Source organism: Diceros bicornis, chromosome 6 (assembly GCF_020826845.1).
Source record: "Diceros bicornis minor isolate mBicDic1 chromosome 6, mDicBic1.mat.cur, whole genome shotgun sequence".
In the NCBI taxonomy this organism is placed as follows: Eukaryota; Metazoa; Chordata; class Mammalia; order Perissodactyla; family Rhinocerotidae; genus Diceros; species Diceros bicornis.
The window spans coordinates 68,150,699-68,166,576 of record NC_080745.1 but is presented as its reverse complement, the minus strand read 5'-3'; the positions used below and the strand labels follow the sequence as shown (position 1 = coordinate 68,166,576).

The 15,878-nt window shown below is 44.6% G+C and overlaps 1 protein-coding gene across 1 annotated transcript; it reads right to left on the bottom strand.

Moving 5' to 3' along the window:
• Positions 1-3,359: 3,359 nt before the first annotated feature.
• Positions 3,360-15,416, bottom strand: INA (internexin neuronal intermediate filament protein alpha). The gene is made up of 3 exons (XM_058543911.1): positions 14,298-15,416; positions 7,095-7,219; positions 3,360-5,435 (listed from the first exon to the last, which is right to left on the bottom strand). Exons 1-3 carry the CDS (start codon positions 15,360-15,362, stop codon positions 5,126-5,128), a joined length of 1,500 nt encoding a protein of 499 aa, XP_058399894.1. The 5' UTR covers positions 15,363-15,416; the 3' UTR covers positions 3,360-5,125.
• Between the last annotated feature and the right edge of the window lie 462 nt (positions 15,417-15,878).

Here is a 15,878-nt window from a genome sequence, read left to right as displayed (position 1 = left end):
GTAGCCATTTTTTTCATCCTTTAAGGGTATGCAGCAGAGGACGGTAATGTAATAAAAACAGTCCTTTGTTTTGCTGGATTCAGGAGCACTTACCCCATTTGCAAATGGCATATCCATGTGAGATAACGTATTTGAAAATAGCGAAAGGCATGATGACATCAATCTAACCTAGGTTAAATGTGAACATGCAGCACAGCCAGTAAAACATATTATATAAAGAAAAATAAAATTTCATGTATGAGGTCTGTTTTAAGATCCTACAAAGCCCCCCTCGGTTATTCCTATTTTAAATTACTGTGCTTTCAGGTATACCAGTTTATTTGGTTCTCAGAAAAATAAGTATATTCGTACGATTTAGATATTTTTCAGGACCTCAGACATTTCTGAAGATATAATAATAAAGAATAATGTTAGTTGGAAATCAGTCATGGGTGCTCATAAACAAGCAACATTGCTAGCTATTCTTTCTTTCATTTACAACCAGAGAGATTTCTGGCTTTTTCTCCAGCCTCTGTTTTGAAATCAATACTCTTATTAGATCTGGCTTATGTTGTTCTAATGGAATTCCTTCTGACTGGGATTGACCCAGGGTGGCTGTACATAATGGTCTCAGCTGGAGCAGAAGGTATAGTAGACTTTGTAATTATATTTTTCTGATACTTCCATAAATTCTCTATCAATGGATTTTTTAAATTGAGGTGAAATTTACATGACATAAAATTAATCATTATAAAGTCAACAATTGAATGGCATTTAGTACATTCACAATGTTGTACAGCCACCACCTCTCTCTAGTTCCAAAACATTTCCATCATACCAAAATAAAACCCCCTACCCACTGAAGAGTTACTCCCCATTGCCTCCTTTCTCCCTCCCTGGCAACTACCAATCTACTTTCTGTTCCACTGGATTTTTAAATACATTTTAAAAACTGTTTTATGTTTTCCTTTAGAGTCATGAATGGTGGTTCTGGACTCCCTACTTGTGTTTACAGGTAAATTCCAAAAGCTTATCCCCAGGACTATGTGACTTGCATTATCTCTGGAGCTAAAATTTGGACTCTAATTTCCAGACAATTGCTCAGATCTTGCCCCCCACTTTAGCCAGTGCAGTAAAATGAATTCTAAGTATCCGAGATTTCTTACCTCTTGATGAATTGTCCCTTCTGTAATATTCCCTCATTTCCAGCCCCTTTGATACTGAGCTACAGAATTCCTTTGCAAAATTATTTTTAAAAATTCCTTTTTAGGGGCCGGCCTGGTGGTGCAAGCAGTTAAGTGCGCGTGCTCCGCTGCGGCAGCCTGGGGTTGGCCGATTCGGATCCTGGGTGTGCACCGACGCACTGCTTGTTAAGCCATGCTGTGGCGGCATCCCATATAAAGTGGAGGAAGATGGGCACGGGTGTTAGCCCAGGGCCAGTCTTCCTCAGCAAAAAGAGGAGGATTGGCATGGATGTTAGCTCAGGGCTGATCTTCCTCACACACACACACAAAAATTCCTTTTTAAAAAATAGGTAAATAGCATCCAATTCTATTTAATTTTTATCAGCAGCAGAGGTCATGCATGGTTGGATAGGCCCAGAGCCCAGTTTTCAGCTGCCACCACCTCACGGCAATGCAGGAAGGCAGTGGGCTCAGGAAGTCTGCAAAGTGTAGCAGTTTGTGTACAGGACGTGGTCTTGTCAAGAGTTTCTGCGACAGAGAAACCTTAAGTGAAACCTGGTGAGGAAGGCGTGAAAAAGAAGATAAAAAGAAAGATTTCTACTCCCTCAAGTGAGGGGACTTTCTTTTACGTAGATAGGCAACATAGGAAGGAAAAGCCAGCATTGCAGAGTCAGAAGACCAAGTTCAAATCCCAGCTCTGTCATTTGCTGTGTGACATCAGACAAGGGTTTTAACCTTGTCATTTCAAGGCTCTATTCCTTCATTTGTAAAACGGGTATACAAATACCACACCTAAAGAGTGGTTGTGAGGTTTAAATGAGACAATTCTATGTTTACTGCCTAGTGCAGTGTCACACATAGTAAGTAGGTACTGAATAAATTATAGCTGTTATTACTAAGTCGCAGGATGCAGGGGATCTCATTGTCTAATGAATCTGAAAGTCACACTGGACATCATTAATGTGCTTTGTGGACAGGCTTCCCCACTGTCTCAGACTCACTTTGTTGTCCTGTTCTGTCATAACAGTTGATGTTGCTTGCTTACCTTCCCTTCTCCCTGCCTTATGATTCTGAACACCATGTTTCCATGTTACTGTAATTGTTCTGATTTAATCACTTATCAACGCTGTTTTTAATGTCTTTCTTTTATAAATGAGCTCATGGCAATTAGCGGTGACTCACTGAAAATAGGACATACAAATTAGTCAGAGCCAGAGATTATATAAATGTAATAAAAGGACTCTGGCTTTACATACAGAAGGATCCATTAACCAAATAGTATTCTTAGAAGTAGGAACCAACATCTATATTGGAAACCCATGTATTGATGAGACTATTGTTCCTTAATAGGCCCTAAAAGATGTTTTGATTACTATAAAATTCTCAATGTTAGTGCGCAACTAACAGATCTCTTTTCACCAGCAGTACCATTAATGTATCTTTGAGTGGCATCTTAGTGCCCTTAGCCAGATGAACTGAGAATGACAATATTGTTCAGGATCCAGCAAGCTCCAGCTTCAGCCATCAGCATCAGCTGTGAGTTGCATCCATATATCCCTTCATTTGCAGTCTCCATTCTGGAACCTGGCATGGCATTAGGGAATCTCAATTTAGCATCCATGGACTTCTGGACACCAGAAGCAGATAGTCCTAGAGGAGTCATAAGCCCCTTGATCTGCAAAAGTTTTGTGAGTGTATTTTTCTGGGAAAGGGGTCCATAGCTTTCTCCAAGGGGTCTGTAATCCAAAAAAGGTTAAGAATCACTCCAGTAGAGGAAAATTCAATTACTGCTGCCCATGTTCTACCTAAACATCTGGGTTCTGCAGAAGTACAACCCCATTTTTCAAAGAAGGAAAAGATTCTTGTGGTTTTGAAGGACTTTTTATCATACGCTTTCTGCCAATTCATTCTCAGAAACATTCACCAAGCTCGTTAAATCGTTATCCAGGCACAGAATGCCTTGTCTTTCATCATTTGATTGATTTGATTTCCCCACCCTCTGCCATGAACTGTCCACTTAGTGCATTATGTGTTTCAGACCAGACAGTCCGAAACAAATGCGGACTACAGCCTCGAGGCTTTGGCAGAGGAAAAAAAATTAATGTGGATGCACAGAACAGAGAACATACCATTTCTGAATTATTTGGGTACAGTTGCTCACTGAACCTAAACAGCACTTCTTTCCGCTGAAGCAGCAAAAACCACAGAACACAAGTTATGTTGGTGGGATTCGTGTGACTTTTAATTCTTATTTTACTAATGTTTTACAGTAAGTGTGGGGAGTAAAGACAGGGATGGAGCAAGGGAAAGCAAGAAGAGAAGAGCATCTTTCAAGTTCCTTGAACTGTTGAAGCATGTGTTAGGACAAGAAAGTTCAGTAAAAACCTCACGTTCTTATTACCGCAGAGCTCATAATGGAGATGTGTGACAGCGACGTGGCACCTCTTCAGCTCTGGTGGAAGGGACTCCTGACAGAGAATTAATCCTACCTCAAACTTGGCACACGCAGAAGACTGGGCAATGCAGCTGCCACACAGGTGGGCAGCTGACAAATGGACTCGCCAGAATCTACCTCCTAGCATAGCATGTGGGTAGGAGCAGGCGTGCCCTTTCTCTGGTCTGAGTGTCTCTTCCTCTCCAGCAGGGAAGGGAGACCCCACCAACCAAGAGGCAATGGGAAAACTACTGGCCAAGACTTTTAGAAAGGAGAAAGATTTTTTGTATATATATATTTGTTGGTGGTGTGGATTGACCAGAAATGACTTCTTTTACTTTGGGGCAGTAGCATTGTGTCCTGGTGACAACACAACCTACACTTAGCACTCTTACAAGGCTTAGGAGAGTGAAAACAAGGCCTCTTTAGGACCTAGACTAGTGGGAAGGGGAATCTGTGGATTCTGTCTAAGGGTAAGGGCATGAAACAGCTAATTCTATGTCAATCACCACAAATGAATTGACACAGATGAACGAGACCTTGGCTTTTTCCATTCATACAAATACTCACCTCTTCTAGCTTATCTTACTAAATCTAAGGTCAGCTTAATCACAGTTTGGGATAACTATTACTGTGCTTCTAAAGTTAAGGTGAAAAGCTACAATCTTAATAGGTTTTTTCCTAATTAAATGGATTTGAATAAGCTGAAAGCCTAAAATCCAGGGATTTTTTTCATTATTTTGTTGGGGGCCACCCTTAAAACTTATCAATGCCATTTTCTTTTTTTAACTTACAGAATTGGAGGGATATGCAATGGGCAGGGAGAAGTCATTACACGAATCATACAAATGGTCAACATGCATCTAATTTTACCCATTGAGCAAAGAGAGCTAAAGGGGGTAAGTTCTTTAGAGAAGAACCTAAATGTGGTTAAAAGGGAAGAATACTACAGTAGCCTATTTTTTTTTTTTTTTTCCTGAATGGAAGAAAAGGCTATACCGAATTGAGGGGGGTGGGAGGGCAAGTGTCCATTAAGCAAATACCTATCATTTGTGGAACAGTTCTATTGGGGGGCTGTCGGATGTGGACCATTGGTTTATCTTTGGCAGTGATCTTATGTTTTAGGTATCTAGAGTGAGATTATATAGCTGGCTAATGGCTGGGTATAGTGAGTGAATATAGGTTTTAATTTCAATTCACAGCAAATGATGATGATCACAGATTTAGCACCTTAGTTTGTACTTCCTCTGTACCTGAATCATCTGACTGTGAAGCCTGAGCTTTCAGCGAGAAAGCTGTATTCTCAGGTAACTCCTCTGTGATTTCTCTAGGACTGCAGTTTGCTCCATTCTAAGGGGTGGTTTTCTTATTTAGAGAAAGTAAGTATTCAATGCTAAATATGAGACTGAAGCTTTGAAGACATTTTATAGTGGTGACAGGTGTTTTGGTTCACGAATAGGTTCTTTAACAAGTCAAATGCATATTATATTATCCCCTCCTAAGCATTAACTTTTTTTAAGCAACAGATTTATATTTTTTGGCTTGAAGTGGTGCTTTCTTCTATATTTGATTTCTCGGTTTTCTTAGTAGATATTACTGTCTCCTCCAAAATTTCTTCAAAACTTTCCCCTACCTGGGAGGTTTTCTTAGAGGCTACCTTAGAAGCCTCCTCCTCCTCCTCCTCTTTCTTAAGAGACAGCCCAGTGGATGAGACTTTGGAGGTTGTAGAACTGAGGATTCTAGGTGGGAGCAGATAACTTGGATTGGGAACTGGATTCAGCCCTGAAATGCTTAATCCAGTGGTGCTAAAACGTGTCTCTTCACCTTCCAGCAGTTTCCTGTAGATCCAACAGAGAAAAACTCTCAGGAAGTTAACTTGCAACTTTTTTTAAGAACTTAACCCTCCAGCCCCTATGCATTTCAGAAAGATTCCATAAGGGGCCAGCCCCGTGGCTTAGCAGTTAAGTGCGTGCGCTCCACTGCTGGCGGCCCGGGTTCAGATCCTGGGCGCGCACCAACGCACTGCTTGTCTGGCCATGCTGAGGCCGCGTCCCACATACAGCAACTAAGAAGGATGTGCAACTGTGACATACAGCTCTCTACTGGGGCTTTGGGGAGAAAAAGGGCAAAAAAAGGAGGAGGATTGGCAGTGGATGTTAGCTCAGGGCCAGTCTTCCTCAGCAAAAAGAGGAGGATTGGCATGGATGTTAGCTCAGGGCTGATCTTCCTCACAAAAACAAACAAACAAACAAAAAAAAACAGAAAAATTCCATAAGACTGCAGTTTCTTCACGAGATTGAGACCAATAAATATTGAATTCTAAGGCTCAAAGACTTAGAGTTTATCCAGCACACACACACACACACACACACACACACAAACACACACTCACTCACGTACACATCTTTAGCACCAGCTGTGTTTAAAGCACTGTCAAAGGGAAACCTATCCTAGTCACAAATACATTCAAAAAGGAAAAGCCTACAACTCCCTTGGCCTCAAGGCACCCATTTTTGGCACTTAGAGTCTATAGAACTCTGGGGAGAAGTAATGTTACTAATTAACACCTTAAGAGCAACAGGGAGAAGGTGGTGAGAAGTCCACAAAGGAGGAAGGAATGGCCTAATTCAGCCTGAACTTGAGATTTGCACTTTTTCAATGTATAAGGGTACAAAGGGAATGGAACCAGCAATAACAAAAACCAGTGAATGAAACTGCTTCAGATACCAGACTTTTTCTCAGCCTGGCCTAAACAGCATCATAAAAGAGTGGCCCCAATACCTCACCTCTTGTAGCTCCAATAATTTTTATCACTCTTTCTTTAAAATCAGAAACTCAAGACACTATCAAATGCTCTTGGAACTTTGTTTTGAAGCAGTATACATAGTATAAAGAAAAAAAGAAAAAATTCTCAGACAGATCTGGGGTTGAATCTGAGCTCTTCCCTTTACCAGCACTGTGGCTTTAAGCAAGTTACACAGTCAGTCTGTGGTTCAAGTTTCCTCATCTGCAAAATGGGAATAATATGACCTGATACCTAGATAATTTATATGCAGTATCTCATATAGTGCCTGGCACATAGTAGTCATCCAAAAAATAGTAGCCACTGTTATTACTCTTTTTTTTTTGCAGGTAAATGTTCACATGAAGATTGCCTTGAGTAGGAATCCAGGGGCATACCTCACCTATTAGGATTTTCTGTTGCATAAACCCTATTTTTAAAGTTAGAGTCTGATGGGTTTTATTTCAACCTCTGTGTACTCACATTATCTCCTTAAATCCTAGTAGAAGTAGGCAGAATACTCCAGGACTAATAAGGTAGAGCTGGGATATAACCAAGTCGAGGGAGAGAGGGGTTGGCTCACATGGAAGGGGCCAGTCATGTCTTTCCTCATACCCCCTCACCCACCAGAAATCGGAAACACTAGAACCACTTATTTGGGTAGCACTGCCCCAGGTTTCTGGATCTGCTTGGGTGAGCATGCCCTTTGAAGTACCTGTAAGCTGCTATCTCAATGTCAAGAGCCATTTTGACATTGAGCAAGTCCTGGTACTCCCGAAGGTGGCGTGCCATCTCACTCTTGGTGTTCCTCAGATCATTCTCCAGCTGCCCGATGCTATCCTGCAAAGCGACATATCCAACATATTTAGGCCACATCAGCTGAAATTGAGATTTCCACAAGGCAAGGATTCTCAACCCTGACCACCAATGAAAACGTCCAGGCCCCCTGCCCAGATTCTGATTCATTTGTTCTGGGGTGGGGTCCCAGCATCTGCATTTTTTCATAAAAGTCCCCAGGAGATTTGGATGTATGGTGAGGGTTGGGAACTTCTACCACAGGGCACATGGTTCTCAACTGAACACTGGGGAGATTTTTTCTTTTTTACTTACCAACCCTCCCTTGCTTGTTGTATTGCTGTTTCCAAAAGAGCAGTGTTGTTGTTGCATGTCCTTTCCAAAACCCAAAGCCTCAGGTTAGGAGTTTAGATTCAGAAAATTCCAAGTGTGGAAAGCACAGAGAGGACAGCCAGTCTTCTCTGCCTCCATTGATTTTGATGATTTCCTGGAAGTCTGCTACTCAACCACTTTACTGAAAGCATTTTACACGACAGATGAGGAAGAAGCAGAAACACTCCACGGAATTTTTTTTTTAATCCAAATGGCAGATTGAAATTATAATATTTTTTAAAAAGAAACTAAGTTCATATAACAGTTTTGCTCCAAGTTCTTCCAGGTACAAACCCATGCATAGAAGAAAAAAAGCTTTAAATTTGTGATTCTTGAGCAGCCAAAAGGATCTTTTAGAAACACAGCAGATTCTGTTGTTCACTTGCTTAAAACCCTCCAATGGCTCTGGAATAAAGTCCTAACTCCTCAGCATGGCCTGTATTCTTCTCCTTGCTCGACGTGTTTCAGCTACCCTGGCCTTCTCTTTTGATCCTTAAACTTACCAAGTTCATTGCTGCCCCAGGCCGTTTAGACTGGCTATTTCCTCTGTTTAGGATGCTCTGTAGTGGGTCTTTACTTGGCTAACCTGATGTCATATAAGATTCAGGTCAAATGTCCTCTACTCAGACAGGTCTTCCTATGCATCCAATTTAAGCACCCTCTCCACATCCATCTCACACGTTATTTTACCTCAAGCCAGGGCAGCTGCTAGCCCACGAAGGAACTTGGTACAAATTAGAAAAAGGCACCCACTTGAAAGTGGCCACTCTGCTCTTAGCTCTTATCGTTATCTAAAATTATCTTGTTCATTTATTAGTTCACTAGTTTATTTTCTGTCACCTTCCTCTATAACAGAGTTTTTCAACCTTGGCACTATTGACATTTTGGGCTGGATAAGTCTTTGTTGTGGGGGCTAGTGTGTGAATTATAGGATGTTTAGCAGCATCTCTGACTCCTACACACTAGATGCCAGTAGCACACACCCTCCTTCCCAGTTGTAACAACCAAAAATGTCTCCAGACATTGCTAAACAGTCCCTAGGGGCAAATTGCTCCTATCAGAGAACTACTGCTCTAGAATGTACTTTACATGGAAACAGGGACTCTTTCTGTCTAGTTCACCTCTGGAAGCCCAGAGCTAGCACAATGCACACTGTAGATGCTCAATGAATAATTGTTGAATGAATAAATAATGCTACATAAGCAGTTCTTTTCTTATGACCTGAAAAGGTGTGAGCAAATAACCCATATAATTCGTTGCAACTTCATCGACATGAAGAGCACAGTTATTCTCATGTATAGCTGAGAGTTATTTCTATGAAATAGTGATGCAGATAAACATATCGGAAACCTCAAGAAAGTAAGTGCTGAGGGGCCCTTGTAACTTCCTTTGTGTGGGGATGACGAAGCAATGGTGAAAGACAGGGCTGACACATCAAGGGTTGCAAAATTCCAAATCAAGAAAATCTGCAGAAAAAATTAAAATTCATACCACCCACCTGTTCTATAAATATTGACAGGAATACTGCAAAGAAGAGACTCAATTCACTGATAGGTACAGAGCAAGGAATGATAAGCAGCAGGGAAAATACACATTACACTGGACAGTGATGGAAATATTCCGAAGTGTGTTAAGAGATCATGAGGGCTTAAAAGGATTTTTACCAAGAATTTTTACTTGATGGTTGCTATTTGAGGTTAAACTAGCCTACAAGCAAGTCTGTAAGTGATGCACCAGGGGTAAGAGAATCAATATTAGTGTGGTAAGGGAGAAAATAGTCTGGGGTGAGGGACAAAGGAGAAAGGAGGAAGTATTCTCATTACGCAAAGGAGCTGGAGAAATGTAATATGAGGAAAAGAGGAGGATTTCATCAGGATCTTTGGGTTGCGTTTCTTGCGCTGGCACAAACATCCAACATACCTCAGTCAATTTTCTATATTTTAGTTTCTTCAAAACTTCCATTTCTGCATATGGAAAATTATGTTTATTCTTTTCTGAGGTGTTCTGAGATTCTCAAGTTAGGATTTCAATGTAATGCACCTCACATGATCATATGAGTCCACTATCTGTTAAATCAGATAATAGGCATTAGAACAGCACTTGTCACATAGGAATTGCTGGACAAATGTTAGTGATTTTTATTATTGTTAATATCATACCATGTGATTCTATACCCTTTTTATCATATGGACAAATTAATCACGAGCCCTCCCTACCACCCCTTAGATAACTAAGGAAAGCAATGTATAATAAAACTTTAATATTAGATAGTTGGAGGCATATCCCTTAAAGCACCAGATTTTTTCAAATTACAATTTTGAATAAAAACCTTTTTAAAGTGGCTTGTACCGCTCTTAATGAGGACATTAAATATAATGCAACCTTTCTCAGCAACTAAGGGTTATAATAATGATCAATTATTTTTCTATAATTCTGTGATGTCTTTTATCTTTTAGGTCAACTGAGGTATATTGGGCTGTTTATTTCTACCCTAAATGGCCCCAAAGAGCTGTGTTTGAATTAGTGTTTGCTACTTATTGGTTTCCTTTGTCCTAAAAATGGAACTGATCTGCTGCTACTCCTTCTTGACAATACCTGACTCCGGTGGTCCCTCCTCTTCTCTATCTTGTTGCAGACTTGAAATCCAAATAACGAAGTGCTTTAGAATCATGTAAAGTAAGAATGAATAGGCTGGGGGCATCAGAGGGGCCAACTTTCTAATAATATGTGATTTAGAGACAGATGTTTTGTCTCATCAGCAGGTTAATTAGGTCCTTTTTAAAAAATTATTTTTCTTTCACAGCTGTGTTTTCTGAATAAGAGGTTGCTGGGGAGCTGAGTTCTAGATAGATGAGATCTCCTTAAACTTTTATGTTACACATTTCACATGTCTATATCTGCTCCTCGCAGAAGGAATTGGGCTGATGGCTGACCATTGCTCTTCAACGTCTAGTCTCTTTGTTTGCGCTCTCTTCCCCACACCAGGCTGTGTCTTGCATTGCCCTTCAAAAGCCCTGCCAAAGATGGCCTCCAGCTCGGAATCTGAGCAGCACTGCAGTCTGCCCCCGCCCCCAACCACGCAGATGCTGCTGGCTTAGCCTGAGGGAATGAATGGAAGAGAGGCACTCCCAGCTCCAGCTGGGGTCTCTCCTGGAGTAGCTAAGACAAGGGCTGAGCATCTTCCTCAGGGCTGGAAGGATATAAGAGAAAGAACTGGCCACACAAGGATGGAAGTGGAGAAGAGGAACAACAAACAGTGCTATGGATTTCATCATTTTTAGGGGCCCTCAGCCAGGCAAGCAGTAGCGAGTGCGGCACAATCCGACTGAAGGAGGCCATCCAGAATTACTGCTCTGCATAAAAACTTAGGTGAGGAGAGAGGATTTTTATATGTGGTCTACCCACATGCCTTATTCTCCCTCCCTTCTTTGCTTCATCGCCATCTTTGTTCTCTTTTTTCCCTATAATACTTTAAAATCATGCATTATATGAGCTGATTTAGACTGAGAAATGTGGTTTAGGTTAGCGCCCCCCAACATCAGTGTAAGGAACAACAAGATGCAGAGCTTTTATTGAAAACGCATATTCCTAGACCACACCTGCGAACTACTGAATCCATATCTCTGGGAGTGGGCCTGAGAATCTTTTTGTTAAGCTCCCAAGTGACGTTGGTGGGTCAATGGGTTTAGGAATCACTAGCTAAATTTATTTCTGTAAAGGGGCCATTATGGTGGCCCAGGTGACAGTAATACAGTGAGGTACAGAGGCACAAAAACAAAACACACAGGGAATAGTAAAAAAAAAAAAAAAAAAGACCAAATGTAGCTTTTTTTTCTTGAATTCTAATTTCAGAAATGTATCTATCAAGCTATAGATACATATGCAGCCACTGCTACCCCCAATCTCCAAGGGGCCAGCCCCTTCTTGCTATTTAATTAGGTTGAACTCCAATCTCATACTGAAAAGAAGAAGGCAGACTTGGCTCATCTCCCTGGAGAGCATTAACTAATGGTGATCTTGATTGTTCTGCAAGGTCTTTCAAGGAAAGCTTCAGCTTTCCAAGACTGACCACGGTCCAGGGCCAGGGCCCCCAGTACCCTTCAAAAATGTCCTTAGACATCTTTGGCAAAACTGGGACTCTAATGGTGGTGAAGCAGCTATGCAGAAACCAGAATCGCCCTGTGTCAAAAACGGAAAAGCCTTAAGCTAAAGAGGATGGCTGCACTTGGCTTTTGAAGACAACAGCCCTAGCTCTTCATAACTTCTCCTGTTGCCTGCCTCAGCCTCTCTTCTACACCAGTTTGACTTACTATGTCACCTTGAATCATTCTTTACCCTTTCAAAAGTGTAATAAGCTTCCTCTCCTCAAATAGGCTGTCAGCTCTCTGGGGCAGGAAAAATGTGACTTAAATGGGGCCTTCCTCTGCCTCTTAGAGGGTGGTAAGCTTGCGAAGAAAAATGGGCCTACCACTAATCTCTGAAACAGAAGAAAGAGAACAGCCTTCCATTACTGCAGTGAAAGAGGAGGGGAGATGGGATGATAGGGCAAGAAAACAATGGCTGCATCTCACTGTGGAGAAGGAGGCTTTTCATCTTGGTCAGCCCTGCTAATATTGTTAGAGAGAACAGCCAGAGGACACCCCTGTGGCGTCAGACCTTCAGATCCGCAGGTGAGGATGTGAGCCCCTCCTCAGCCTTAGGTTCCAAGAGGTAGGAAACAGCTCCATTGTCTGACCCCTTCTTCATTTCTACCAGCAGGTCCACTGAGGCTCTGAAGGCTACAGCTGATGGGGGCAGCACTGCAGAGCTGCAGATGCTGCAGCTTCTGTTGTTTTCTTGTTTCCTGCAGACTATGTCTGGATGACCCTACTACTGCCTAACACTGAAAGCCTTTTAAAGCAAACAAAACAAGCCAGACAATACTGTCTCTACCTTCTAGAATGTAGGGGCTCTAACAAGAAAACAGAGGACAAGGCAAAGCCCAATTCAGAGGGCAGTTGTGGGTAAGTTATCCTTTTTGGAGAAATACTGAGCTAGCCCTTCAGAAGACCACCTAGCTCATCCTTTGAGGCTTCTAGAAGAAAACAAGAAGTCTCAATTAACTAAATGTGATTAATTCAGGCAATCCAGGGGCTAGGCCACATAGTGAAAAGTTCAAGGTACAGATTTTGAAGCAGAATAGAAGTATTTATTTGAATAGTACTGTAATTCCAAACTAAACAAAACAAATGGTCCAAGCGAGCTTTCTTCCTTTATCAAAGGGAGTCATTTATAATGAACAGCAAATACCTGCACCCAATAATAATTTTTTTAGCTCTAGACTAAAATAGTACTTTTGAGGTTTCATTCCTTTTGTGGTTGTATTTTACTAACATTCTCAAACCCTATTAATTTCATCAAGTGTTAACTTCGATCTTGGCTAAAATGAATTATTGCCGAGTTTCCGAATTACTAGCATTCTATCCAATGGAGCTTTTATTGTACCTTGAAACTGAACCCCACTATTTAGATTCTTTTCTAGACTTTTCTCCTGCCTCTGTGCCCTTTGTGGTCATAAACCCAGAATGTCCTATAGATTAAAACTGAATATGCAGTGGCCTTTGTTTGGAGAGAAAAGGAGGAAAGAGCCAATCAATACCTTCACAGAAGCTTAGAAGACAGGCAAAGATGGAAAAAATTAGTGGCCTATAACAAAGATAGAATCCATCTCTGTGATTTATCACATGCACTTAGGATGGAAAAACGTTAAGGAAATGGGCATTTTCAAGTGGGACTTCACTGCTATTGAGCAGATTAAGTGGTTTTTATTCAGTGCTAAGCCATCCATGAAAGTGAAAATTGATGCTGTCCACGAGGTGACCTTTGATTGCAGGTAGCCAAGACTAATGTGTTGGTGTTGCAGAAGGAAAAAAAAGCAGTTAATTGCCTAGAGAGTCATAACTGGGACAGGAGACGGGAGAGAGATTTCTGAGATGGGAAGAACACGAGATCAGCACCGAGGACAGCGCCCCGACCACTCTGGTTTGCTGACTGGTGTAAAGCTTTCCTTAGAAAGAAGTATCATCAGTCTGTCGACATGAGAACCTCGACAAGGGAACCGTGTGTGTGTGTGTGTGTTGGGGAAGGGGTGTGTGGCAGGGCGGTTATTACCAGCCCAATCACCCAGCTCCTTGACTCCCAATCTCTACTCCTTTGAGGGCAAAAGTCAAGAAAATGGGATAGAACCCTTCCCAGTTCAGTCCAGTACTCTTCCCCCAACGCTAGGGCAGACCATACATACTCCATAAGCATCAATTCCAGGGTGCACAGAAAGCTTTTCAAAGTCAATCACACAGGCCAGCACTGCCAACCATGGAAAGGCTATAACCCACCTCCACCGGGCTCACTCCTATTTAGGAGGGGGACTGTTCTTCAGGTCGGCAGTGTGTTTATTCCTACTTGCTGACAGGAAGGCATGAGTTAGATTTTCGGACTCCGAAGAACAGAAGCTTAAGGGCTTCTTTGTTAGAAGGGTTCGGACAGGAACCTAAGGGAAGGGCCAAGAAAGAGGGTGTCTAGGCCCCTAAAATTAGCGGTGGAGACTCCAGGGCTTTCTGCTTGCCAACGCCTCCAGTCGGGCGGGGCTCTTCCTCTCTCCTCTCTCTCCTCCCCTCCCCCCGCTCGGTTCGTAGGGCTCCAATTGTGCGGGAAAACACAGGTATGCGCGGGAGAGGACAGGGCGCCCCTCCCTATGCAGCGCTCCAGCCCTTACCTGGTAGCTAGCCACCTCAGCACTGTGCCGCTCCTCCAGCTCCAGGATCTGCCTCTCCAAGGACTCGTTGGCCCCACGCAGGCCCTCAATCTCGATGGTGCGTGCCTGCAGCTGGCGCCGGTACTCGTGAATCTCCTCACGGCTGGCCCGGATGGCCTCGGTGCTGCGCGCCGCCTGTTCGTTCAGGTTGGCAAACTTGGACTTGTACCACTCCTCGGCTGACTGCAGGTTCTTGGCGGCCAGGGACTCATACTGGGCGCGGATCTCTCTCAGCGCCGAACTCAGGTCTGGTTTAGCCACGGCCACGTCCACCTCGGCCGCGGCCTGCGACGATGCCTGCAGCGTGGCCAGCAGCTCGGCCACCTCCTCGTCGTGCACCTGGCGCACGAAGGCCAGCTCGTCCAGCAGCGACTCCACCTTCTTCTCCAGGTCCATGCGGGCCAGCGTGGCGCCGTCCACGTCGCGCTGCTGCGCCTTCAGGGCGCGCTCAGCGCCTTCGCGCCCACGGCTCTCCTCCTCGCAGCGCGCCCGCAGCCGCTGCACCTCCTCGGCCAGCCCGTCGCGCTCCAGCAGGGCCTGGGCGCGCGCCGAGCTCGCCTCCTCCAGCTGCGCGCGCAAGTCGCGCAGCTCTCGCTGGAAGAGCTCTCCGACGCGCGACGGCTCGGCGTGGCGCTGGCGCAGGGCGGCCAGCTCGGCCTCGAGCGCGCGGTTCTGCGTCTCCAGCTGGTGCACCTTCTCGATGAACACGGCGAAGCGGTCGTTGAGGCCCTGCAGCTGCTCCTTCTCGTTGGTGCGGATGATCTTGTACTCGTTCGTGCGCGCCGCCGCCTGGCTCAGGTCCAGGCCGTCGGACGCCGGCGGCCGGCGGTAGGCCAGGCCCAGGCCGAGCGACGAGGCCGAGGAGCAGGCGGCTGAGGAGGCCACATTGCTGCGGGACAGCGACTGCGAGCGGAAGCTGCCCGCGCCGCCGGTTCCGGAGAGGCGCGAGGACAGGCGAGAGCCGTCTCCGAACACCTTGCGGTAGGAAGAGGAGGCGCACAGGTAGTGCTCGGAGCCGAAGCTCATGGTGCCGGGACCAGGGCCGGGAGAGCGAGCGGCTAGAGCTGGAGAGGAGAGGAGAGGTGCGCCAGCCAGGGCGCGGCGGGCGATGTGCGCCGGGTTTTAAGGCGCCGGGGCTGGGGCGGCGCGTCGGGGGCGGAGCTCCTGCTCTGGGTCTGGAGGAGAGAGGGAAGGGGGGCATCCAGGAGCGGGGGCGGGGAAGAGCAGTGACTACCGCAGCTGCGCGTGCGACGGACCTAGGGCCCCCGGACAGAGCTATTTGCGTAGAAGCCTCCTCCTGTCCGCAACGCCCCTCCCCAAGGATCGTCTAGTTTGTAAGTGACTTGAGCGGAGGGGTGCCTAAACGGCTGAGGTTTCCTATCCGGAAACCAAACGGCTCTGTCGCGTCCCTTGACCCTATCCTCCTTGCCCCCTTTAACCCACCGGGAGGTTAGGGTTTTCTGGGAGGTGTCCCGTACGCCCATCCTCACCCTGGAGCTCCAGAGGGTGGGGCCCTGTTTTTTCCGTTAGAGTGGGAAACCG

What these genes read in the sequence shown, in the direction of transcription:
- INA (XM_058543911.1), bottom strand. Translation starts at nt 15,362, where the DNA reads ATGAGCTTCGGCTCCGAGCACTACCTGTGCGCCTCCTCTTCCTACCGC. An exon ending in CTGAGGTGGCTAGCTACCAG is followed by an intron (nt 7,220 to 14,297) that starts GTAAGGGCTGGA and finishes GTCGCTTTGCAG; the next exon opens with GATAGCATCGGGCAGCTGGA. An exon ending in ATTGAGATAGCAGCTTACAG is followed by an intron (nt 5,436 to 7,094) that starts GTACTTCAAAGG and finishes TTGGATCTACAG; the next exon opens with GAAACTGCTGGAAGGTGAAG.